The sequence below is a fragment of the Phoxinus phoxinus genome (genome assembly GCF_949152265.1).
Source record: "Phoxinus phoxinus genome assembly, chromosome: 20".
In the NCBI taxonomy this organism is placed as follows: Eukaryota; Metazoa; Chordata; class Actinopteri; order Cypriniformes; family Leuciscidae; genus Phoxinus; species Phoxinus phoxinus.
In genome coordinates this window covers 31,327,241-31,354,556 of record NC_136895.1, presented here as the reverse complement: position 1 = coordinate 31,354,556, position 27,316 = coordinate 31,327,241, and the positions used below count along the sequence as shown (strand labels likewise).

At 40.5% G+C, this 27,316-nt stretch overlaps 3 protein-coding genes across 8 annotated transcripts in view; 2 read left to right on the top strand and 1 right to left on the bottom strand.

The window, feature by feature from the left end:
• LOC306988307 (uncharacterized protein) overlaps window positions 1–3,930 on the bottom strand; it is a 45,385-nt gene extending 41,455 nt beyond the window's left edge. For 2 of the 6 annotated variants that reach the window (XM_079593191.1, XM_079593195.1), the window contains exons 1-2: window positions 3,882–3,929; window positions 2,648–2,686 (exon numbers count right to left, since the gene is read on the bottom strand). In XM_079593191.1, the coding sequence (XP_079449317.1) occupies window positions 2,648–2,686; window positions 3,882–3,897 (55 nt within the window). In that variant the 5' untranslated portion in view covers window positions 3,898–3,929. Of the gene's footprint in view, window positions 1–2,647; window positions 2,687–3,864 lie in introns of all 6 variants that reach the window. The other 4 variants (XM_079593192.1, XM_079593193.1, XM_079593196.1 and 1 more) reach the window with 4 other exon arrangements.
• A 4,555-nt stretch (window positions 3,931–8,485) lies between these two features.
• Window positions 8,486–19,647, top strand: irf6 (interferon regulatory factor 6). Its single transcript, XM_079593888.1, has 8 exons — window positions 8,486–8,984; window positions 9,605–9,787; window positions 11,483–11,678; window positions 11,936–12,019; window positions 13,073–13,267; window positions 15,559–15,951; window positions 17,665–17,786; window positions 19,006–19,647. The coding sequence occupies exons 2-8, from the start codon at window positions 9,614–9,616 to the stop codon at window positions 19,234–19,236; spliced, it is 1,395 nt and encodes a 464-aa protein (XP_079450014.1). The 5' UTR covers window positions 8,486–8,984; window positions 9,605–9,613; the 3' UTR covers window positions 19,237–19,647.
• A 180-nt stretch (window positions 19,648–19,827) lies between these two features.
• Window positions 19,828–27,316, top strand: part of eps8l3a (EPS8 signaling adaptor L3a) — a 23,615-nt gene continuing 16,126 nt past the window's right edge. The window contains exons 1-6 of the mRNA XM_079592989.1: window positions 19,828–19,958; window positions 23,979–24,073; window positions 24,155–24,222; window positions 25,650–25,714; window positions 25,790–25,948; window positions 26,814–26,963. Of these exons, the coding sequence (XP_079449115.1) occupies window positions 24,012–24,073; window positions 24,155–24,222; window positions 25,650–25,714; window positions 25,790–25,948; window positions 26,814–26,963 (504 nt within the window). The 5' untranslated portion in view covers window positions 19,828–19,958; window positions 23,979–24,011. The remainder of the gene's footprint in view (window positions 19,959–23,978; window positions 24,074–24,154; window positions 24,223–25,649; window positions 25,715–25,789; window positions 25,949–26,813; window positions 26,964–27,316) is intronic.

Sequence of the window (27,316 nt, the reverse complement as noted above, 5' to 3'; positions counted from 1 at the left end):
AACAGATGTCTTTCAAACACAACATTCTTCTGTGGGCTACAGTACTCTTTGAATGCCTTGAGAACATCTTCCATCGATTCTTTGTCATCATCAGATGTAACAATATGGAGCGTGTTATACACTTCTAATGCTTCTTCGCCTATAGCATGAAGCAGGATGGCTACTTTAACCTCCTCCTCTTTCTCAGACGCACCTGAAGCAGTCATGTACAGGCGAAAGCGTTGTTCCCATCTGCGCCAGTTCTCAGCGATATTGCCGGTGAGTATCAGCTGTGTCGGCGGCTTAAACTGCTCCATCCTTGCACTGTTCGGTGTTAGCAGGATGCTAATCCTTTTCCGCGGATTATCCTTTTTTTTTTTTTTTTTTTTTTTTTTTTTACACAGCCCTTTGTTTACTCCGTGACTCCGACTTCTGACACCATGTTATGAACTTGTTCTCTGACCTGGTTCGGACCGTGGGTCTCTATATTAGGTTACTGTATGAAATACACACGGAGACAGAACTGTGGCGACTCGTGCTCCTTTAATGGCCGGACACTTCAATACAACCACAACAACGGCGCGCGCGCACATGAAGTGCTGCAGTCATAAACAGTCGAGCACCGAGTGCTCGATCAGATGTATCACACTAACCAGACCCATCACACAAAACTTTCTGCATTTTTACATTTTCAAAAACATTAATTGATTTACAAGCTTGTTTCCTCATGGGGACCTCAATTTAGGTCACTCACACAGACACAATAGGCTTGCTGCTATAGTCTGTGTTACACGGTGTTCAGCCATAACACCGGTTACATCACTTGCCCACCGTGGCACTGCCCCCCCAACGTCGTTTTGATTTTTATGCACAAAAATCATTTAGTTCAGTTAGAGAACAGACACTACAATAAAACACTGAACGTGTCTGCTCAATAAACCGTGAGCTGAACGAGACCAGCGGCAGGAGTCAGATCTCATCACGGGAGTGACGAGTTGACTGACGAGACGATGGCGGAAGATTTGGTTTCAACGCCAAATGTAAGAGCGCCTATTTGGCAATATTTTGGATTTAAACACAATGCTAATAGGGAGCCTGCAAATGCTTAGTAGTTTTATAGTGTTTTTATTACAGTTTTTCGATTAACTTTGGTACTATTTTTACAGTAGATGTGCATTTTCAAAACTCCTAACTGATCACACTGGTAACACAGCTGGTCATTCTTTCAAAACCTGATCTCATGCTTTCATTCTAGTTGGACATATTTTCATTCTACATTATCATCGTTTAAAACACAAGATTATTGTAATATGTAATGAGAACATTTGATTTAATCACCGAAACACAACAGTATGATCTTCTTTCATTTAGTACTTTAACAATCAGTTTATTTGATAATGTGTAGCTTGAAATGCAATGTAAGTCGCTTTGGATAAAAGCGTCTGCCAAATGCATAAATGTAAATGTAAATTTAATAGCAAACAATGCAAGACATGTTTTAAATCAGGCTACAGTTGCCACATTAGAAAATACACCTAACTTATGTAACATTAAATCCATAATGTTTGTAATAGTATCTATCTAGTGTGTTATCAAAAGGGTTTTGAGAAACCTCTCGCCGCGAGTTACAACCCATATTATCTTTGTATTCTTTCATGTAGCCCTCCATTGTCGCTGTGGCTTGCGTGCGTCCCAGTCTGTTCTGTTTATGCAGTTTTTCTTTGACTACCATGTGAATCGACAATCCACCTTGTGGATAAAGTTACTGCAAAAAAATTTAATGCGCATGTGTGACCTGCGCATACAAAGTATGTATGAAATATTCGGCAGTGCGCATACATTACTCTTCTGATGACGGAATTCGCATCACGTGTGTTAAAAGAGTGGAGTATACACTTTGGCCTTAAAGGAGAACTTTTTTCTCATTTTTTTCTCAGAACAATTTTAACATTGAGCTAATTTTTTAGTAAATTTGGGGTGCTGTCAATACAGAGAACAACGTCAAAAATCGGTAGTCGATTGTCGAGTTCACGCGTGTGATCATAGGTAACTGTGTAACGCTCGCAAACTCGACTACTCTGGACTTCGACCGAAAACAGGAACTAAATACAGGTCTGTGCGCTTGTTGAATTAGCATAATTTTTATTCATATCTTTCACATCTACTGCAGTCAGATTCACTCGTGTTCACTCTGAAGGAATCACTCAACATGGCTGGGCACTTGTATGACACATCAAATATGTTAAGAGGATAAAAGCAGGTTTAAAACTTGCCCCATTCAAGTCAATAGGGTGCACATTTTAAAAATAGGATAACATGGTGTAGGCAACACCGATTTTTGTCGTTGTTCTCTGTATTGACAGCACCGACGCAAATCTAAAATGTGTTGGTTACAGCAGGATTGATTCTGATTGGCTGTCACTGTTTTTATTGTTCATCAGCTGGATAAAATTGTTCTGAAAGTGATTCCAGCGATATCATTACTCTGTTATCGTTAGTGTGAACTCTGCTATTCTTTAAAATTGAGAACAATTTTTTAGAACTATATCTTTATAGTTATTCTCCTTGGTGTGAACGAGCCTTTACCCATATAATGTTTCATTAAAGGAACACATAAATATTTCAAGTTGACATCTTAATATCACTGCCAGTGATTTAATTCACTTACTGTTAGGACGATCAAAGTCTGGACTTCTTCTGCCTGCTACTGAAAAAAAAAAAAATCACACACACACACACACATCTTTAATCAATCAACAATTAAACACTTGACACAATCATACAAAAATTAATTATTTTATCACCAATTAAATGACAAAGAGTCTTCACAAACAAACCACTATTTACACACCAGCTGTACATACATTCAACAATGTTTCATGTAGTTAAAAAAATAAATATATATATATGTTTTATATAGCCTACTACCCTTATTATTTATTCAACGAATACTGTAAAAAAGACTATAACATTACACATAATAACCTAATCTTCAAAAAGTTCAGGGGCTTTTAACAATAATCAGGGGCTTAGCCACCAAAGTAGATCTCCTGACCAATAGCAGGATACGAGAGGACCAGTTTTATCTTCTGAATCTGAACTATTCTGAGAAGTGTCTGAAGTCCGCGGTCTTTTGCTTCACATTTAATAGCGCTCATTAAAATCGATATTGATGAGGAGCTGGGCGTGGCTTAATTGACTCCTCCCCCATCAAGACCGTTCTTTTTAAAACAGCATTTAAAAAAATGTATGACTTTATTTTCATGAAAGTGACACAGAGTATAAATATTAAATATAAGATAATAAAGTACTGCAGTCGCATTACACAATGTTCTCATTGGTCTTTATATCGATCCTCCGAAATGCAATGTAGCCTAGGCATATATTACGAATCTGAACGCATTTTGTCCAGTAGTGAACTTCAACAATCACGTGCTCAGGGAGAAGTGAACACTGCATGCCCTTTGCCCTCGATCGGAGCTTGTGTTGATTTATGGAGTAAAAAGGCTTGACTGCTTCATTTTGGCGTATATTTGCATTATTTCACTATTACACTTCTGATCCAGCTCAACACGCTTTAAGATTGTGTCGCTACGTTTGCGTCACTAAGCTTACATTTAAATGTCTAGCTTTGGTTGTTAATTCGAATTTAAGAATGCAAAACTATAATAACATTGGCCTAGATAACAGCTGGTGTGTAAAAATGTAGCATATGTGAGATGTAGCCTTTAATATGCATCGGTTATTCTTCTTCCTGGTGTTCAATGTCACATTTATAAATAAATACGAGCGTGAAATAACTAAACAAAGTAAACTATTGTCGGTTAATATTTCATAAAACTGCACAAATCATTAAGGTAACATTCCTTCAGGTTATATTTGTACCTTAATTTGATTCTTACCTGAACTCGACGCCATTTCAACACCAACACTGAAATCAAAACCGAAAGAAAGACGAGACTCACCTGTGTCACGCTCTTATATACTGTCTATGGTGTCACGCCCCTTTCTTCATAAACCAGAAATGAAATGGCATACGCTTCTTTCTTTAACTCTGATGAATAGAAAAAGCATATAGACCTACAAACATTTTCATTATTCAAAATTCTTATTTCATATATATATTAATGAGATAATAATTGAAGTTTCAGATTCTTATCATGGAAACTTTTGTAGGCTACGAGGGTTGGTGTCCTTGCGTTATTCAGCCAGAGGGTGGCGCTGTAATGTTGAATAGTCCCAGTCCCAGAGTTTAGCTCCAGCCTCCTCCAACATTATTATTATTATTCGAGTTATCCTGAAGATCTTTCAGATCTAATGCTTCCTCGTTTCTCCCTCGGCCTGTTTGCATTGTTAATAATGATGATAAGATATTAGCCTGCAAGCCCGTAGGCAAAATTTAAGTCGTTTTTTTGTTGTTGTTTTTTTCATGTAATTATTGTCATAATTGTTTTAATCAATGCTTGTGACAGATATTCTGGGTTGCTGTTTCAAATGAATATGATATACGCGCGGCACACACACACACACACACACACACACACGTCCAGATAGCTTCGTACCGAGCGCACGTCAGAAACAGAGGACAGGAGGGTGTGTGTGTTCATCTGAGCCTCATTGGTCCGTCACTGCCCGTCAATGTCAGAATAATTGAGATAACCAATCGAATCAAAGTAGGCGGGCTTTATGTTCAAGAATGTTAGCAGCAGCGCGAGACGCGTCAGTAGTTTATGCTCAAGTGCGAGATATGATGTAAGTAGCTAAAAAAAACATTTCATATTTGACAGCTGTTTTAGGTCATACATGTTAGAAATAATTAGACAAACTGATAAACTGTGTCTAATTTCGCCATTTTTAACTGAAAAGGCCTATGTAACGTGATTCATGTAACTTAATGTAATAATTAGTTAAGGCTAACGTTACTGTCATTGTGAGGGGACACAAAACATGAACGAAGCCGTTTTCATCATATAAGGCACAGGTGGGTTAATATGAATGTGTAGCCTACATATTGAGAATAATATTATAATATAATTTGTAGTCTTCAGTAAATTAACGTGACTCAAAGTGCACCAGATTAATGAGTTTATCTTTAAAATGTACTAAATTTTCATCCGGGGGTGCATGTCCTCCGGACCCCCCTAGAGGTAACGAGCTTCACTTACACAAATATTGTAGGCTATTTGATGTTCTATGAAAAATACAAAAGTAATTCTGTATTTTGACGGCATTACGTCAAAAAGACTGTGGTTATTAATAAATATGAATCTTTCTAGATTTTACTTCCTTAAATAATACTTTCAGGATAAATTGGTTACGTAACAAATCCCGTTCCACTCAGGAATATTCCTCCTAATGTTGTTTTCTCTAAGCTGGGAAGTCTCTCTTGTTGTGTCTCTTCAGTGTTTTTGGCCAGTCCTCATCATTATTTTATTTGGAATAATTGTGATATTCTTTATTTAAAAAATTGGGTCAATAATTAAATTATTTTGGCCTCTCAATTAATCAATGCTGATGGACATTATATTCCTGTCCAGAGTTTTTGAGCAGGTATAATATAATATAATATAATATAATATAATATAAGAGCATGTCACTCCACCAGAGTTTGCTGTTGTAATGGATGCTATTCCTCATGGAGCAACTCCATAACTCTTCCATAGTCTTCCTCATCAGTAGCTCATCGGTTTCATTCCAGGATTGGGAATATATATATATTAGTTATCCAACTCTTCTGGTCGGAACAGGAGAATTAGGCCGTTATTTCACACACACTGTGTTCGACTGGAATGGCCAGTTTGTCATAATTCCACGGAAGAAAGTGTGACTGTTGTCTAAATATTTAATAACCAATAAGATAAGCAATGTATGTTACAAATTACTGCATATTTGTTATCCTGTGAAGCTCTATTTAAAATAAATGTGTCCTGATATTGACTCTCTGTGTTGCTTCTGTGCTGCTGAAGAGGAATCTGTGTCTCATCTCTTCTGGGAACGCTCACATAAAAGTCTGTTTTTATATCTTTATATACGCACATTCTCATCACAATCAGATTTTACTTGTTATGCAAAGATGTTTTATTTGGTCATCTTCTTACATCCAGCAACTCCAAAGTCTCACTGTGCCATTTTAATGATATTTTCCTGATTTTGTAACCTGTAATAATGCTCAATTTTTGCCCTGTCCCATGAACACACTGCAAAAAATGCTTTTCTTACTTAGTATTTTTGTCTTGTTTCCAGTCCAAATATCTAAAGATTCTTAAATCAAGATGCATTTAGATGAGTAAAATGACATAAGATATTAAGTCTTGTTTTCTGGGGAAATAAATCAAAATTAAGTGAGTTTTTGCTTTAAAAAAAGCGCAATTATCTGCCAATGGGGTCAAAAAAATAATCTTAATTCAAACAGAAACAACATTATTCTTCTGACCCCATTGGCAGATAATTTAGCTTGTTTTAAGCAAAAACTCACTTAATTTTGATTTATTTCCCCAGAAAACAAGACTTAAAGGTAGGGTAGGTCAGAATTGTCTAAAAAAAACTTGTATTCAAATTTGTTTAAACTGTCTTTATATACCAATACATAATTAAAATGCAAGTACTCTGAAATAGAGAGTATAAAAACTGAGTGACTCTAGTGTATTTAATCTTCAATAAACACAGCTCATTAATTCCATTCACTCCCGCCTAAAAACGGGTGCGCGACTGCGCGCACGTGGGCGGGGCCAATAATAGCGGCGGTAGTCATGGCGACGGAGAGTGACAGTCGTGCAAGCCAATCACTTGTTTCGTCCCGGTAGGAATTAATGAGCTGTGTTTATTGAAGATTAAATACACTAGAGTCACTAAATTTTTATACTCTCTTTTTCAAAGTACTTACATTTTAATTATGTATTGGTATATAAAGACAGTTTAAGCCAATTTGAAAAAAAAATATTTAGACAATTCTTACCTACACAACCTTTAAGTGAGTTTTTGCTTAAAAAAAAGCGCAATTATCTGCCAATGGGGTCAGAAAAATAATCTTAATTCAAACAGAAACAACATTATTTTTCTGACCCCATTGGCAGATAATTTAGCTTGTTTTAAGCAAAAACTCACTTCATTTTGATTTATTTCCCCAGAAAACAAGACTTAATATCTTATGTAATTTTACTCATCTAAATGCATCTTGATTTAAGAATCTTTAGATATTTGGACTGGAAACAAGACTAAAATACCAAGTAAGAAAAGCATTTTTTGCAGTGCACTCGCGGTCTTCCAACGCGTCCACACTTTCATGACGTAATGCTGCTTTGGTCCTGTCCCAAATGACACGCTTCATATCTTGTGGACTTACAATGGCCGCCGTGTTCACCATGAGACGTGAATAATGCCGGAAGTGCGTGTGAAGTGTGCCATTTGGGACTGCAAAAAAATGATTTTTTGGTGAAGTAAATACTACTGAAAAAAAACAATGTAATTTACATGAAAAAGTTAGTTCAGGCAAGAATAAAAAAAAAACTAAGTAAATTCCATATCAGTTCTTAATTCAAGTGAGTAGAAATGAAAGCTTAAATATCAACTCAATAAAATTAAGTAAAAATTACTCAACTTTTATGATACTGGGGTTCCCATCATGCACTGGACCTTGAATAATTAATGAGGTTAATTTTTTCAGTGGTTTCCAGCTGTATTTACACTGTTTTATCATTGCTTTTGTTGTCAGGATTAGTAACTTGCCATTTTGTGACATTTCGAGTAAATTTTCTGCTCAAAATGACACATTCAAACACAAAAAACGATCCATCAAATGTTACCGCCATTGTGTATTGTCTACCAAGTATTGAGATACTCTAAGTAAAGCACATACTGGTATAATTCAATAAAATTGTTTGAGTGAAATGTAATGCAAAGGAAATTTCAACTAAATCGATATTAATCAACCTTTTAACTAGCCAAGTTAAAATGACTTATTTTCTTTGTTACTTTTACTTAACTAGGTTAAGTAAAGTTTACTTAATTCCATATTCCAAGTCAATTTAACTTAAAGATTTCTAATTAAAGCTACTGATAAATATGTTTAGGTTTTTACTTGGCAAATCTTTGTAAATTTACTAGCATTTTCTGAGTGAAAATAGTTTCCTAGCTTTTTTTCCAAGTAAATCCTACTCCAAATTTTTTTTAGTGTACAGGTGTCTTGTTTTCTCGCTTCATAAGGGGATGGAGAACACTAGGAAAGGAAACGAGGATGCACAAATGAGAAATGAGAAGCACCCTTGATTAGCTGGATCTTTGAGTTTTTGTCAGTGTCTCTCCAGGAACTGAGTTTGACACACACACACACACACACACACACACACACACACACACACACACACACACTGAATTCAGTCGGGTCAGTTTATGTCAAGGGTCTATGTTGACAAGTGGATGAATATTTTGTGCACTACCACACCTGTCCATGCAGATGAGCCGTATCGAATGTGGGATATGGAAAATATGAGAAATCATATTTTTAAAATATTTTTATTTATATTTTTGCCTATCCTGAATGACTGAGTAAAATGAAACTTAAAAGGGTTTGTATTTAAGTAAAATTAAATGTAACTTAAATAAGCATAATAATGATTTATAAAGAACGAGGAATGTGAATGATGATTCCCACTAGGATATGTAGGCCTGTGTGAGTGTTTTCATTCATGTGTGCGCGCGCCCGTGTGTGTGTGTGTGTGTGTGTGTGTGTGTGTGCGCGCGCGCGAGAGTCACAGAAATGCGCGTGACGTCACCGCTCTACCTGAGTTTCGGCTGACGGTGAAACTCGCGAGCAGAGATTCAAACACACACGAAACGCGCTTCACACAGTTTCACACGGACACACTGCGAGTGTGTGTGCACATTATGCGGTTTATGACCGATACTCACGGACTTTAACCACGTTTATTCATAAACCGGCTCGTTTTGGCGGTAAAGGCCGCAGGATTGGTGTTTTTTTCCTGTTTGACGCTTCCTGAAACCCTCAGGTGAGACTCATTAACATTTATATCACACTTATATTTAATATTTACAGGATTTTTACTCTAATTCAAACAATGTAATGCGCTCAAATATGATCTACTATCGGCATGTAAGTGTTTTAATCGGCGGCGAAGAAAGTTTCCGTGATTTAGCATCGAATATCGAATCACCGGCTCTTTATCGGTTTATCTGACGCTTATTTCCGATTATATGATTACATATTATATGAATAAATCGCTGAATAAATGATGATAATAAATAATGATTATTATGAGCTTGATCGGGCCTGCTGTGTTTTCAGTCAAATTAAATATTCAATGAAACTCTATACATTAAAATGCTGTTTAGGCTAATGCTGCTGCTAATGATAATAATGTTTTTATTCTCATTATTTTTATTCAATTTACTATATGACCTGTTATATATTTTATTAAATGTATAATACTTTTTTAACACTATTTAAAAGTCACTTACACACATACAATAAACAAGTAAATGACTGAAAATTTACAGACAAAATAAATGAACCAAAGCAATTGAAAAGTGTTTCTGTGTTAAATTCACAGGCGGTGGTTTATTCTGCAGGATATGAGGGTCAGTTTGATCATTGCTGTGTGTTTTCCAGAAGCTGTTCATGTCGTCTCACCCGCGCCGGGTCCGGCTCAAGCCCTGGCTGGTGTCTCAGGTGGAGAACGGGACGTTTCCCGGTCTGGTGTGGCTCGACCGCGAGGCCAAGCGCTTCCAGATCCCGTGGAAACACGCCACGCGTCACACACCCCAGCAGGAGGAGGAAAACACCATCTTTAAGGTGAGTGTCGGGGATCCTGAGGCCCGGGACCGGGGGTCTGTACCATGATGGCAGTTGAACAAACTCAGGGTTACAGGATTAGTTTCGAGTTGACAAAACTAAACCAATCCAACCAGGCTTTGTTGGTACCAGGATCATCAACTCTCTCGGTCAACTCAGGCTTTATACTGAGTTTAGGAGTGACATCAGTAGCCAACAGCCAATCACATGCAGAGAAACTGCACATTTACACAGCAAGAAGAAAATATCTGTCTATGAAAGAGGACAACTAAAATAAAAAGTCTTGCTATATCAGTGCAAGAAAAACTTGTGAAGTTTATACAGTTGGTAAAGGTATAGAGAGAATTGAACATAAGCTCATATAGTCATTTTGTAGCGTCATCTATTGATTCTAAAGCGAGTTTATATTACCTTTATATATTTATTCATTTAAACTGTGCGTAAAAATAATTGATAAACTAAAATTGTGCATGTGTGATCGATTAAGGGTATAATAATTACATAGATAATATCTAAATCATACAAAATTATTCTAAATAAGCATTACTAAAAGACTGATGATTTTGTCTTTAAAATCATTTGCTGTGTAGTGATCTTTAATGTGGAGTAGAAACAGGGGGAGTGACTATCGCATCAGACATGTGACACTTTGCTCACAGCTCATTGGTCCAAGTTCAGTTTGAGATCTCTTACCTGGAACATCAGCTGACCCGCACCAGGTTAGCCGCGGAGCGTGAGTTACTATGGCGATGAACACGCTAAAAGCCAAACCACTTTCATGGAGCCTAAAACCCAGGGTTGGCACAAACTAATCTGAAACATACCTGGCTATCCACCTAAACCGGCTTTATGGTACAGGCCCGAGACCGATGCGTGCGTGTTTGCCAGGACCGATGCGTGCGGGTTTGCCGGGGCCGATGCGTGCGGGTTTGCCGGGACCGATGCGTGCGGGTTTGCCGGGACCGATGCGTGCGGGTTTGCCGGGGCCGATGCGTGCGGGTTTGCCGGGACCGATGCGTGCGGGTTTGCCGGGGCCGATGCGTGCGGGTTTGCCGGGGCCGATGCGTGCGGGTTTGCCGGGGCCGATGCGTGCGGGTTTGCCGGGACCGATGCGTGCGGGTTTGCCGGGACCGATGCGTGCGGGTTTGCCAGGACCGATGCGTGCGGGTTTGCCGGGACCGATGCGTGCGGGTTTGCCGGGACCGATGCGTGCGTGTTTGCCGGGACCGATGCGTGCGTGTTTGCCAGGACCGATGCGTGCGGGTTTGCCCGGACCGATGCGTGCGTGTTTGCCGGGACCAATGCGTGCGTGTCTGCTGGGACCGTGTTTGCCAACACTGATGTGTGCGTGTTTGCCGGGACTGTTTTTGCTGCGTTTGCCGGGACTGATGCGTGTGCGTTTGCCGGGACTGATGCGTGTGCGTTTGCCGGGACTGATGCGTGTGCGTTTGCCGGGACTGATGCGTGTGCGTTTGCCGGGACTGATGCGTGTGCGTTTGCCGGGACTGATGCGTGTGCGTTTGCCGGGACTGATGCGTGTGCGTTTGCCGGGACTGATGCGTGTGCGTTTGCCGGGACTGATGCGTGTGCGTTTGCCGGGACTGATGCGTGTGCGTTTGCCGGGACTGATGCGTGTGCGTTTGCCGGGACTGATGCGTGTGTGTTTGCCGGGACTGATGTGTGTGTGTTTGCCAGGCCTGGGCCGTGGAGACCGGGAAGTATCAGGAAGGCGTGGACGAGCCGGATCCGGCTAAATGGAAAGCTCAGCTGAGATGCGCGCTGAACAAGAGCCGCGAGTTCAACCTCATCTACGACGGGACCAAAGAGGTTCCCATGAACCCGCTGAAGATCTACGACGTGTGTGATATTCCTCAGACCATCAGTAACCCAGGTAACACACACACACATACTTTTCAGGCATACATATTCATGCAACTTCCTATTCTATAAATCCTATTTGCCTAATAAACCTGGCATTGTAAAGTATGAATATTGACACATTTCCTCTTTTGTAGAGGAAAAATGCATAAATGTAGTCAAAAAAAAATTTACTTGTATTACTAAATATGACTTTTTTATATTATTATTATTAAGAAATAAGAGTATGCATGCAGTGTGCAAGTGTTTGGTGAACTCTGTGTGTCTCAGGTTCAGTGACCACGTATGAGACCGACGGCGAGGAAGACGACATCCCCGACACTCCTGAACCTCCTCCACCATATCCACCTCACGGTACTGGGAGAAACCCGTCTCAAACTCTTTACAGCTGTTGGTGTGAAGGGGTCATCGGATGCTAAATTCACTTTTATATGCGTATGAATGTGTCTTTACAGTGTGTGTGGACACAACCTCCATACAATGAAAACAATCCATTCACTCCTCTTTTTGTTATCCTCAAAAAGCCGAAACACTCTCAATAATCAAGTGTTTGGATTTTCTGAGCAATATGATGTCATAATGCTCATGCTCCGCCCACAACTGCTGACGGACTGTCCCGTATTAGCATATTTCCTGTATTTGCATTTTCCCCGTATTTGCATATTTCCTGTATTTGCATATTTCCCATATTTGCATATTTCCTGTAGTAGCATATTTCCTGTATTTGCATATTTCCCGTATTTGCATATTTCCCGTATTTGCATATTTCCCGTATTTGCGTATTTCGACGCCTCACAGAAGAGCAGTTGCTCATTATCATTTAAAGAGACATGCACCGGGACGGGCCGCTGTGAACACAGCTGTGTTTGAGGAGGTGAAGGGTGTTGTTTTACACAACCATTGAGGAACTTTAACCAAAGTATGTTACAAACTTTACATGAACACCCTGAAGAATCACACACACTTGTGGAAAATAGGCATCCGATGACCCCTTTAATGGTGCTGTATGTGACTTTTTCACTCTACTAAAGCATAAAAATACTATATGTTTGCATATTTGGAGGAAATAATACTATAACAGTAGGAAGTTCACATACTCGTTTCTTTGAGAAACACTTCTACACCCAGTTACTTTGAAATGTGTGTTTCCAGACTCGAATGTTTGTTATTGCTTTGGTCTGTGATACTGCACGTTGCCAATCTTCATTGTCCACTCGTTCCTGTTGCGTGTCTCAAACTGGCGACCCATATGAGCGTCGAGTCTGAGGAGGCGGGGCGGGATCTCTGATATGTTGAATCTGACTGCAGTACCGATTTCCACCACTAGTCATTCTTACAGACTGCAGCTTTAAGTGTTGCTGTATTTAATGTGACGTGTGTTGTGTCTGACTGTGTGTCCGTGCGCAGGCGTGAGTCCGGTCTGGACTCCTCCCGGGTCCGTGTCCCCGATGGCGCCGGCCAGCTGCCCTCCCCCCCCTCCCCCCGCCGAGGTGTGGCCGAAGAAGGAGCCGCTGGACGTGGAGATGCAGCCGGAGATACAGACGCCCTCGGCCTTCGACGGCATGTTCGCCACCCCGGAGACCTGGATCAGCTCTCTGCCCAGTAACTACACACCCGTTACACACGCGCACACACACACACACTCACACACACACTCTCCAGACGCCCTCGGCTTTCGAAGGCATGTTCGCCACCCCGGAGACCTGGATCAGCTCTCTGCCCAGTAACCACACACACACACACACACGTTGTAACGCATACTCGCGTGCACACACTCAGATGTTACACTAACATGTTACACTTTCACACACACACACGTTTACACTCACATACCCACAGACACACATGTTACACTAACGCACGTTTACACTCTCTCTCACACACACAACACTAACATGTTACACTCACATACCCACAGACAAACACGTTACACTCTCTCACACACATTACACTAACTCACGTTACACTCTTTCACACACACGTTACACTCTCTCACACACATTACACTAACTCACGTTACACTCTCTCACACACACACACGTTACACACATTACACTAACTCACGTTACACTCTCTCACACACACACACACACACGTTACACTCTCTCTTACACACACAATACACTACCACACTTTTACACAAACACGTTTCACTCACTCACGTTGTAACTAGGGCTGTCCGTTAAACGCGTTATTAACGGCGTTAACGCAAACCCATGTTAACGGCGTCAATTTTTTTATCGCGAGATTAACGCCTAGCAAACTTTGTTGTTTTTTTCACATGCTTTTGCAGCAACTAGTAAAGTTATTAAAACTACAACGCCACACCGGATCTAGCTAGACCAGAAACAAAACAAAACAGCACGCCGCACACACTTGTTTGGGCTTGCGAGCCGACAAAGAGTGGACGAGAAGCGCAGTGCCGAGCCGCGTCTAGGACAACTGAGCGCGTCTAGCACATCGGACGCGCACTTTCTCCGTTTATGGCCAGCAATAAAAACGCAGAATGGCGCCGCCGGTGTGTGTACACTCATAGAGAATAATGTGTTCGGATTTTAAATACGCGGCGCTGCGCTTCTCGTCCGGTGTGCGACCCGCTTTAACGTTACGTTTTGAGTGGATGAATGATGAGCGCGAGACGACAAAATGGATGCCAATACCGATTCTGAATGGAAAGTTTACTTTTAAAAAGTTGCCAAATGGGTTAGTTGACAAGACCAAAGTGATCTGTGTGTTTTGTCGTTGTGAACTGAGCTATCATCGCAGCACGTCCAGTCTAAAATAGCACTTGATGGCCAAGCACACACACACACACACACACACACACACACACACACACACACACACACACACACACACACCGCTGATGCGATCTCAGCACACTCGTCACTATCAGTAACGTTACCTCGTCAGTATTTCTGTCACCCTTTTATTGATGGACAGTGTTACATTGTGTGAGAGATTATTTGCTCCAAGTGAGAATTTCAGTGTGGAATTGAACAGTATAATGCCAATCTTGTTTTCAATAAAAAAACATTTGCACAAAGCAAGCCGATCCACTTTTCCATGTTGATAAGAGCAATAAAATGAGAAAAAATAATGGGACAATAAGAAATCAAGAGACATTTAGAATAGATAAAAATGTGCGATTAATCGCGAGTTAACTATGACATTAATGCGATTAATCGCGATTAAATATTTTAATCGTTTGACAGCCCTAGTTGTAACACATTACGCTAACACACACAGATGTCTCTCTCTCTCACAAACACGTTACACTCACTCACTCACTCACTCACTCACTCACTCACTCACTCACTCACTCACTCACACACACACACACACACACACACACACACACACACACACACACAGATGTTACACTCATGTTACACTAACACACGTAACACTCTCTCTCTCTCACACACACACACACATTACACAAACGCATGTTACACAAACACGTCTCCCTCACTGACACACATTACACAAACGCATGTTACACAAACACGTCTCCCTCACTGACACACATTACACAAACGCATGTTACACAAACACGTCTCCCTCACTCACACACATTACACAAACACACGTTATACTCACACACATTACAAAAACACATGTTACACTCACTCACTCACTCACACACACACGTTAAACTTTGTAACACACTCACACATTACCCACTCTCACACTCACTATCTACTCGCACACACACGTTACACACTCTGTCTCACACACATTATGAAACACACACACACTCGCTCACTCACACCCCCTCAGTTTATGTTTTCAGCTTTATTTCTATCAACAGAAATGTTTGAGTTGTAGTTAACAACAATACCCCTGATCCTCATATCACACCCATCATGTACTGTGTGTGTGTTTGACAGTGACGGATCTGGAGGTGCAGTTTTATTACCGCGGTAAGGAGGTGTGTCCGCCGGTGATCGTGAGCAACCCTCAGGGCTGCCGGCTCTTCTACGGGGACCTGGGGCCGATCGTGAACCAGGAGGAGCTGTTCGGGCCGGTGAGCCTGGAGCAGGTGCGCTTCCCCCCCACCGAACACATCACCAACGACAAGCAGCGCGTGTTCACCAGCCGGCTGCTGGACGTCATGGACCGCGGGCTCATCCTGGAGGTCAACGGCCACGACATCTACGCCATTCGCCTGTGCCAGTGTAAGGTGTACTGGTCCGGGCCCTGCGCGCCCAATCCCAACGCTCCCAACCTCATCGAGCGCCAGCACAAGGTCAAGCTCTTCTGCCTGGAGTCCTTCCTCAGCGGTGAGACGCTCCACACTGGGGTCAGGGATGCAGCGGGGTTTCAGCTGCCCAAAATTATCGGCTGAAAATGCCATTTTTAGTTTTTTTGTCCGAAAGAGAAAAAAGGCAGAAATACGCCGTCCCGCCCTCCGTGTTCAGCGGTCAGGTTTCACTCTGCTCTGCTCTCGTTTCTGTTTGCAATAGCCCGTGTGTGTGTGTGTGTGTGTGTGTGTGTGTGTGTGTGTGTGTGTGGTCGTGCAACGCTGGTAAAATGACGCTACTCTTGTTCACTGATCCGCTCTCTGCTCATGCTCTGATAATAATTTGTAGGACTACTTTATTTTGATAATAGGTCAAAAAATAAACCTGTTCAATCTGATTCTGCTGCATAGAACTGAATGAAGAATAATATATTGATGATAATATTATTTTAATATAGGCCTTTTTTCTGTCAAATTTTTTTTACTTGAAATAAAGGTGTGGTTATTTTATAAAATCATAAAATTATTGAAATTTAAAATTTCAAACAAAAAAAAGAAATAAATATTGTACCCGACCCGCTTCCTGACCCGCATTTTTGAAAAGTAGCAAAAGTAAATGCTCATCGTAGCGTCATTAGGCCATAGACGGAGGAACTAGGGGTGCGGGCGCAGCATTTTTCTGAATGCTGTATGATATCGCCTAGTGTTATGTAATAAACGCTTGATTTATTAATTTATTTTGTTTTATTTTCTTAACAATTAAGATGCTGCATGTGTTTATCCAGTCTAACCGAAGTGTGCGTCTCTCCCCGGACTTTACCAACAGAAATCCCCCCCCCCCCCCCCTCAGAAAATACATAAATCTGACATTACTGAGCTATATGCGTTTAAAAGTAGCCTATGAAAGCGGCACAATGGCATTGCTCAGTTCAACGTGTTGGGAAATCGGGCATTTTGTCCCGCGTCAGCTTTTATTCAAAAGTTAATAACGCGCTCAACATTCAGAAGGTAAATAAGGATTTCCCACCTGCATCTCTGCCTGCAGACTGCTCGTGCGTCATCTTCGCACCAGTTATTCAGACAATAAAGTGTAGGCCTGTGTATTTCACAGAAAATTGTCTAGTACTATATAAATTATAAAGGTTTAATTGGCATCTTTATTCCAAACGACCCGACCGACCGCGACCCGAATATCATTACAAATATTTTTGGATAACTCGTATCCTTGGATGATCGCAGGCACCCGCTCATTTTGGATCAACCCGCGCATCACTTTTTGGAATTGAAGTCCTGGAAAACAGCCATGTTCATGAAGAGGTACTGGAAAAGTGCTTGATTTATTTAAATACAATATATATAAAAAAATAAAACATGAATGCAATCTTTTCACGCTGAGTTAACACTGCAGCCCGTCTGACCTTTCCTCGATACGAAGTACTCCAACATTATAATATAAAATAGTATTTATTGAACAATAGCAGCCATTATAAACGCATTTAATATATATTATTAAATGCGTTGTATTTTGGATATCTTATTTCTATAATTTGCGTTTTAAAAATCCTTAATTAAATCCTAAAGCTATTGTTTGATAAGTGCGATCTCTGATTATAGTCCTTGAAAACCAAAAAAGTAGTGCTTTAAAGTCCTGGATTTTTTCTCTACAATATATCTGTACGAACCCTGTGTGTGTGAAGCGTGAAGGTGTTTGTGATGCTGTTGTGTGTGTGTGTGTGTGTGTGTGTGTGCGCAGGGGTCATCACTCACCAGCGGAGTCAGTCTTCTTCTGAACCGCCGCTGTACGACATACACCTGTGTTTCGGGGAGGAGTGGCCCGACGGCAGACCCCGAGAGAGGAAGCTCATCACGGTGCAGGTGAGGCGTGTGAAGCGGTGCATTCTGGGCCACGTGGCTGTCTATCTGCACTGGAGAGTGCATTAGGGCCCGCCCCCCTTTATAAGCCATGAACCAAACCATCCAGCAATGAGGAGAACCACAAAATTACAAACTTTGAAAACGTACAAAAAGACAGACCTAGCGGCTTTAGTGAGGGTGAACTACAATCCCATGAAATAGAGTTACAAAACTACTCATTTAAAAATGTCTATTATATAAAAAACAATATTTTTTTAGGTTCTTGCAAAAGATACATATATTCCCCTATTTATAGTCCCCCTGTAGTCAATAATGTTATCCCTTAAAGCTCATCTTTGATCACAAATGAGATATTTAAACGTTTTTTCCTTGAAAAAAAGCATATCTTGAATGTAACTCGACACCCTTGCCTCATTTAGTATGTGCGGTTTTATGAATATGCAAATGAGCCCCGCCTCCACTCACTCACTCACTCAGAGATCCACTGGTGGACGATCACACGTTGATCTGATTGGTTACAAGGTAGTGTGTGACGTCAGAAACACCAGCGATTTCAAACCGTGTTTTTGAGACTGTCTTTGGTTCACTGCAGTTTTAAGCAGAACATACTCAGCAATGCTGTCGACTTATGAACTTACACATCTTGGTTTTGTCTTGTGTAGCATGATTTCACAAAGCTGTAGTCAGACCATTCAGATTTTTGCTTTAAATCTAGAAACTATACAATCTAATTTAAAATGCAGTTGTTGCCTCTTAGTTCAGATGTGTACAGATGTTCTTAGGCCTGTTAGCAAGCTAATATAATTTTATATTAGCACATAATTTTATTCTTTATCTGTTGCTCAAACTAAGAGAAAAATCTGTATCGGTTCATTTGCTTGTAAAAAATCATGATCGGTGCATCCCTAGTTATTTTATTGCTGTATTTTATGATGTTTTTATATTTATAAATGAAATGAAAGGCTATAACTAGCTTAATTTTTTACTTGCCAATCAGTTAAAAATATAATTTAGCATATAGGACCAACAAATTGAAACTAGTTATTTTTAGCAAAGCCGTGTTTATCTACTCAAAACATTTTGTTTTTTTGCCTAAAATTGTCTTTGAAGCTAAGCTAGCCTTAGCGTGTGAACTTAGCCGATCGTATTTCCCATATTTACACGTAAGTATCATCTTCTCGATGCTAACGGCGTTGTGCTAACGTGTTTGTGTGTGCAGGTGGTGCCGGTGGTGGCGCGCATGATCAGCGAGATGTTTTCCGGCGACTGCACGCGCTCGTTCGACAGCGGAAGCGTGCGCTTGCAGATCTCCATCCCCGACATCAAAGACAACATCGTCACACACCTCAAGCAGCTTTACCGGCTCCTGCAAACACACCAGGGCCAGGAGAACTGGCACCTGCCGCCCGGGGCCGGCCTGCACCTCACACAGGCGCTGCAGACGCAGTGACCAGCGGCTTTACCCAGAACCACCCCGACACGCGCTGCGGGGCTTCTTCTGAGGGCTTTAGTGTGTGACTGTCGCGCGGTCAAAGTCTAGCGTGTGTTAATGATCAGCCACAGCAAACGTCTAGCCTTCAACATGTACCTAGATGCTATTTTATCAGCGGGAACTCACTCCTCATGCTTATCGCTTCAGTTTCACACACTATATAATGAGCTTTTAACCACGTTATTGTGTTTTTACTGCTGATGTATGTCACGCTTCTAATCAAACTGTCAGGTTTATGTGGTGTTTCGCACTTTTGGGGTTGAATATCATCTAGTTTTTTTAACCGTATTATGTATTTCATCCTGTCATGTAGAATTGTGTAATAATGTTACTTGGATTTATCAAATAAAATGAAAAATGCACAAAGTGAGTTTTTGTTGTTTCAGGTGGAAATTCTGATATGATTTAGCACTGCTTGATAACTCACTTATTCAAGTCTCTCAGTTACTGAAGTGTAGGGGTTTGTCCAGAGAGGCGAGGGTGTGTGTCGGTGGACGTCTCCACCCATCTGATCTCTGAGCTGCTTTAAGATCGTCGGCTCTCAGCTCGTGTCAGACTTTGGACCTGGAGTCCGACGGATGTGTTTCCTGATCCTCCGTCCATCACGTCTGAGTACGAGTGCGTTCAGTATGATTTAACACACAGGACCCGGAGAAACCACAGGAGATCTCAACACACAGGTGAGAAAGATCTCTAATAACATCTGATCTCCTCAGGAAGAGTTGTTTGTATGACTAGCTGGACGAGAACTGGTGATCTCAGGTGTGTGTCTTCAGGAGACTTACGTAAGGTTTAGTTTAGGAGTCGTCTTCAGGTGTTCTCAAAGATCAACAGGCACTCTCACATATTAAAGCTATTCTGGTTAATTTGATGATCAAATGATTAATCAGAATCACGAGGTGTTGAATCGCTGACGCTCTCGCCGGGTTTGTCGTGTCGTTCTCCGTGTTTTCTTGTCGTACGGACAGTGTCACATTCCTGACGCTCCTCACAGCCGATTATTACAGAGATCATGATTTATGAGCTCATAAACCTGTGCATATTTCCAGAAGATGATCAGCTGAACTTCACCACTGTTCATTCCTCACTGTAACTACGCAAATGTTCCAAAATATCATGGTAATACCATCAAACTTTACCTAAGGTTCTTGGAAATATGGTGTTTTTTACATATTTTAAATACGGTGTAAGTGAGCCCAAGTACTGTGGTTTTACCATAGCAAATTTGTTGAAAACCATGATATTCTGTACCATGTAAAATACCATAAATAAATAGTAGCCTACCCTACCATGGTACTTTGTTTTTGGAAGAGAGGATAATACTTGGTATTCTTGTACCTTACATTACCATGCAAATGTACTAAAGTAACACAGTATTATACGTTATTATATTAAATATACGTTGAAAAACCAATACTGTGGTTGGTATACTCACAAAAAGTACCTTGGTACTTTATCATGGTATCACATGGTCTACTGTGGTACTTTGAAATATGCCATAGTATTCCCATAAAAGTATACATTGAAAAACCACAACATTCTTAACCGTACAGTGGCATGTAAATACTGTGGTATAGTCACAAAAACACCATACTTGTGTCACCATACAATGGCACAGTGATGGTAATTACCCCTGGTAATAGGCTACTATGGTATTTTGAGAGATATTCCATGGTACCACTAGCCTGGGTTTCCCCATGCTGCCTTTTTTTTTCACGCTGCTAGGCAGCCTGCACCATTGATCAGATTAGGTTAGTTTGAGATGAGCAAAATCTGCGCAGAACCGATCAGCGCGAGATGCATGCCGGTTAGAAAACTGTCCGAGTGCGGTCCGCCTGTCTCTGATGTCATGCTGACGTATGTTAAAACACTCTCGCGAGCGCAAGGCGCATGTGTCGGATTCTGCAGTTGCACGCAGTTGCTCTCGACCCAGAGCCATAGAGAGAAAGAGTTGCGACACTCCCATAGACCTCCGTTGTAAAAAATGGCGGCGCTTTTAACCGCCTACTTCCGGGATGTGGAGATCGGATTAGTTCCAAACACTGTCATTTGAGCGTTGAACCCCATTCACTTGCATTGCTGCGCGTCGAGTTGTTCCAGAGGTAACTTGCTGAAATATCGACCTCTTTTGAATTGTCAACTGTCTATATTGTTTCAGAGGCCCTTTGCGATGCTTATACTGGTCTTCATTTGTATATGCACAGCGTAATTATTTATATTTTATCTTGGTTATTTCAACCAATTTTCTAGCATTACCAGCGTGACTTCGCCAGCTGTGAAGGTAGCATATCTGATTAGTTCGGTAATTCATCGCTACCACCTTTATAGCAACTTTTATTTAATTGATTTTTTGGGATATAGGCCTACTAACTTTTCATTTATTGTCTTGAGTGAAGCTGGAACTCTTGGATTGTTATGGCCATCACCAGTCCTGTCTGTTTCATGGATCACCTGCCCCTGGTTTTTCTTGTTCACACAAGCACACATTTTTGTTGTCTGTCATTTGTTTAATAAAAAATATTTTATTTGAAAACCTTCATTTGTATCAGCCATGCGAATTCTGAACGGACCGCCACGGCAGACCGCTTTGTGTGATCACGAAGGTAGGCTACTGGCTGAATCGGAATTTATAAGCAAAATCACGGGAATCAATAGCCTAATACAGCCCAGTTGTGCTAAAATAAATATCATGAGACGTCCATCATCAGATGAATGATATGGAAAAGTTAAGTTAGAGCCGCTAAAGCCAGTGCTACTACCCATGCGACCATGAACACTAAGCTTTTCCCTCCAAAAATATAGCCTAAAACTTATCTAAGTAATATACAGTACCTCGTTGCCCCTCCAAATGCAAAACTGATATTAATAAAATGCAATAACAGCTGAAAAAGTACTTGGGTATGTGTTTTATTTTATATTTACCGTTCAATAATGCAATCGCTGCTGTCTGTCCCATAGAATAACATGACAGCCAGCGTATGTTTTGGAACTATTGGGGCGTACATGAACCACGTGACAGCCACAGCGGCGACATCAAAGAGTGTCGCAACTCTCTCTCTCTATGGCTCTGTCTCGACCGACTGCGCTGATCAAAAGCATGATGGGAAACGACTTGCTGACGACACAGCTTAATGCTCATTGGTTTAAACAACCTTAATGTATTGTTCTCTTTAAAAAAATGTGAATTTAAAACTCTGTTTTATGTGTATAAATTCTGAGTGAATATTCCCAAACTCTCTGACAGTGCGATCTCTATATGGATTATGTAATTTTTATATAAAAAAAAAATAGGCCTATATATAAACACATGCAAACCCTGTAATGCTGATGAAACCATGATGAAGCCCGCAAATCATTCTCCTTTGCCAACAAACATAAGCGCAAAAGACCGCGCAACGCAGTTTCCCAGAGCGTTACATGACAGTGGGGCAAATTATTTTGTACTCCGTGCAACTGTGTGTCGGACCACAGGCGGAAGTCGACGCTGGACAACCACTTTGCCACTTTGTCATTTTTACAGAAGTTGTAGCATATTAATTTTGTAAAGCTACATAACTTGTAGTAGTATGCTTGCTTATCATAGGAAGTAATAAGAAATTACTCTTTACATTAAAGTAGTAGCGTAGTGAACAGGGTGTTGGGGGAAAAAATCGTTTTTCTCTTTTTCATCAAACCGCAATTTTTGCAAGTTCCCGCAATTTCATCGCATAAAATTGCATAAATATCCCGCATATTCCATCGCATTTTTTAAGAAAACATGCCGCACAATCAAGGATTTTTGCCCGCAACAATCACAAAAAACTCGGTGATGTTTCAGATTGCAACCAATACGTTTACAAGCGAGTGCTCGTGCTTTTTTTAGTTTTTTATTATTATTATGTGGAGTTTGTGTTGGAGTGTGTTGTGCTGGTCGTTTCTTAGTGTTAGCAGACTCCATGTCATAACGCTGCAGTGTCGTCGCTGTAGAGTGCAGTCAGTAGACGAGGTGAGAGGCGAGCGCATGCAGGTCTCAGTCACGGCACTGGATTTCGCGGCAAATCCGACCCGGAGACTTCACATAGAAATAGGAATACTTGCTTTCAGAGGCAATAGCAAAACCCGCCAAGTGGATCATTTTATTGTGAGATTACAACCCCTTCACACACAGGCAATAATACATTCATTTTAGTAGAAAAACTACACATAGCCCCTTTAATCAAACAACTGAATAGTGAGTAAAGCACTCTCTGCTCTTTTCTGAATTACTTTAACATAAAATAAGGATTAATCCGTTTAATTTATACAGTGAAGACTATGCAGTGTTACTTTACATTTGATTACTTACAGATTAAACATTTCTGGACCCGAAAGCTGCCGTTAGATCGATCTGAAAACCCCAGTTTATTTCATGTGTATTTGTCGTATTGTATTTCTGTGTTATTACTGACTCTTTATTTGTCGTAATGTTTTAGATCTATATTAGTTAGGCTAATAGTTTTAGCGGTGGTATCGAAAATGGAATAGATAATTGTGAATTTTGATTGGTGTTTTGTCATACTGTCTCTTTTTAAATAAAAAATATTTATTCTGGTTAAATGTTCTTTAGTCACCGGCCATTGGCAGGTGTGGCAAAAAGTCTTATGCCCTGTATCCATGTATTTATATATCAAATACCCTGGTATTACAGGTTGTGTGTGTGTGTGTGTGTGTGTGTGCTACAGTGGTGACTGACGCTGTGCCCAGGTGCTGTAGTGATGCTGCAGGGTTCGAGTCCGTTCGGCTGGTCCGGCGGTTACCCAGAATCGCTGCGGTCCAGGTGAGGGTCAGATCTGATTCATGAGTAATATTAAACACCAGGTGTGTGTGTGTGTGTGTTTAAGTGTGTTATCTCCTGTAGCGTGACGGCGGATGAGACGTCCTCGCAGATGTCGAGTTTGTCCAGACCCAGCGCTAAATCAATATACAGTGAGTACTGGTCCTGACGTCACCAGTGGATCATTAACACACGCTAATCTGATGCTAGTCGGTTAACCTTTACATAACCGTGTGCTATTTATAGACGCGCTCCTGATTGGACGCTGGACACGGATGATAATAATAATAATGTTTTATTGGAGGTTTTATCAACTGATAAAAAACTAAACGAATAAAACTCCTGGTGTTTGTTTGTTGTTGTGTATTTGATGATGATTGTGTGTTTGTGTTGTTGATGATGATTGTGTATTTGTGTGTTTGATGATGATTGTGTATTTGTGTGTTTGATGATGATTGTGTATTTGTGTGTTTGATGATGATTGTGTATTTTTGTTTGTAATTGTGTTTTTGATGATGATTGTGTATTTGTGTGTTTGATGATGATTGTGTATTTGTGTGTTTGATGATGATTGTGTATTTGTGTGTTTGATGATGATTGTGTATTTTTGTTTGTTATTGTGTTTGTGTTTTTGATGATGATTGTGTATTTGATGATGACTGTGTGTTTTTGTTTGTTGTTGTGTTTGTGTTGTTGATGGTGATTGTGTATTTGTGTTTGATGATGACTGTGTTTTTTTGTTTGTTGTTGTGTTTGTGTTGTTGATGGTGATTGTGTATTTGTGTGTTTGATGATGATTGTGTATTTGTGTGTTTGATGATGATTGTGTATTTGATGATGACTGTGTGTTTTTGTTTGTTATTGTGTTTGTGTTGTTGATGGTGATTGTGTATTTGTGTGTTTGATGATAATTGTGTATTTGTGTATTTGATGATTGTGTTTTTTTGTTTGTTGTTGTGTTTGTGTTGTTGATGGTGATTGTGTATTTGTGTGTTTGATGATGATTGTGTATTTGTGTGTTTGATGATGATTGTGTATTTGATGATGACTGTGTGTTTTTGTTTGTTATTGTGTTTGTGTTGTTGATGGTGATTGTGTATTTGTGTGTTTGATGATAATTGTGTATGTGTGTATTTGATGATTGTGTTTTTTTGTTTGTTGTTGTGTTTGTGTTGTTGATGGTGATTGTGTATTTGTGTGTTTGATGATGATTGTGTATTTGTGTGTTTGATGATGATTGTGTATTTGATGATGACTGTGTGTTTTTGTTTGTTGTTGTGTTTGTGTTGTTGATGGTGATTGTGTGTTTGATGATGATTGTGTATATGTGTTGTTGATGATGATTGTGTATTTGTGTGTTTGATGACTGTATTTGTGTGTTTGATGATGATTGTGTGTTTGTGTGTTTGATGATGATTGTGTATATGTGTGTTTGATTTGTGTATTTGTGTGTTTGATGATGATTGTGTATTTGTGTTGTTGATGATGATTGTGTATTTGTGTGTTTGATGACTGTATTTGTGTGTTTGATGATGATTGTGTATTTGTGTGTTTGATGATGATTGTGTGTTTTCTGTAGATCAGAGGAAGGAGTATGCGGAGTCCATTAACAGACAGATGCATCAGTTCCAGCACCGAGTGGAGGTGACTCATCATCATCATCATCTTCATCATCTTCATCATGTGACCGCTCACTCACTCTTCCTCTCTCCTCCGCAGCACCTGTTCACCTGTGAGCTGGACGGGCGGCAGGTGTGTGACGTGGACGACTGTGTGGAGAGGCTGAAGTATCTGGACGCCACGGGGCGTGTGTGGGGGCAGGACGTGATCCTGGAGGTGCGGGACGCAGCGCTCGTGCTGTCCGACATCGAGACCAAGGTGAATCTCTTTTCACGTACTTTACAATACGGTGTAAGTGAACCCAAGTACCGTGGTTTTACCACACCAGATTCTGTACCGTACAGTACCATGTAAAATACCATAGTATAAGAACAAAATGGTGCCAGGAGGTATCATGGTACTTTAAAGGTGCAGTGTGTAATATTTAGGAGGATCTGTTGACAGAAATGCAATATCATATACATAACTGTGTTTTGAGTGGTGTATAAAGCGACGACTTCACGTTTTTTTCCAGAGCGGCTATATATATGTAAATGAAATAAATTAATAACTTTAAGCTGCGTTGAAACACTGTATTGTAGAAAGCTCTGTACAAATAAAGGAGACTCGACTTAAAGACCTTACATAATGAACCGTTGTTTTTATTACCTTAGAATGAGGCATTTCTATCTACACACACACCGCGGGTCCCTTTACATTGAAATGGCCATTTTGCGCTTAAACAAACGCGTTTGCCACTACTGTATGTTGTTCATCGTGTAAAGAAGCTAAAGCTAAAGTCAGAGAATAAAACACTGACACAATGATGAACAAGTCTCAATAATATTCGCAATAACATATAGTTTTACTGAATAATTAAGTAAACCTAATTTCTTAATTCATCTTTGTAAAGAAACCTCATTGCTTAACTGGCTACTCTCTGCTGTCTCAGACGATGACATCACTTCCTGTCGGCCACCGTAACTTCTGTTGGGTGCAATTCACAACCTCACCACTAGATGCCGCTTAAACTTACACACTTCACCTTTAAAATATACCTTAGTATATGAAAGTCTCAGTGGTAGCAGAAGAGTGACGGGTGGAAACCGCTGAGATGTTAAAGCGCGCTCACTGGATGTTTCAGGAGGCGCTGGAGTCGTGGCCGCTGAGCAGCGTTCTGGACCTGCAGGCGGTTCTGGACGAGAGCCCGTACGAATCTCTCCTGACCGTCTCCATCCAGACCCGGGGCAGTCGTGCCGTCAGCGTCTTCATGTTCCAGAGCGAGTCTCTCAGGGTGAGTTCACGAGTCTCTCAGCGTCGGGGACATTTAATTGAATATCCAACAGTATTATTGATCTCCTGCATTGACACCATTATATGAGAACTGAACTGAGCTGGACGATGACATCACAGTTTTCTCCAGAGCGGATATGTATAAATGAACTAAATTAATAACTTTTTTACAACAAAAATTAAACATCACTGAAGTTACTTAAGCTGGACTGTGACGCTATTTTCTTCTGGAAACAAACGTTGTTGCATTATTTTCCTGTTATCTCAGTAAAGCTGCGATCTGTATTGTAAAAAGCACTGTATAAATAAAGGTGATTTGACTCCGATGATAAACGGCTGATTTTACGTGTTGTT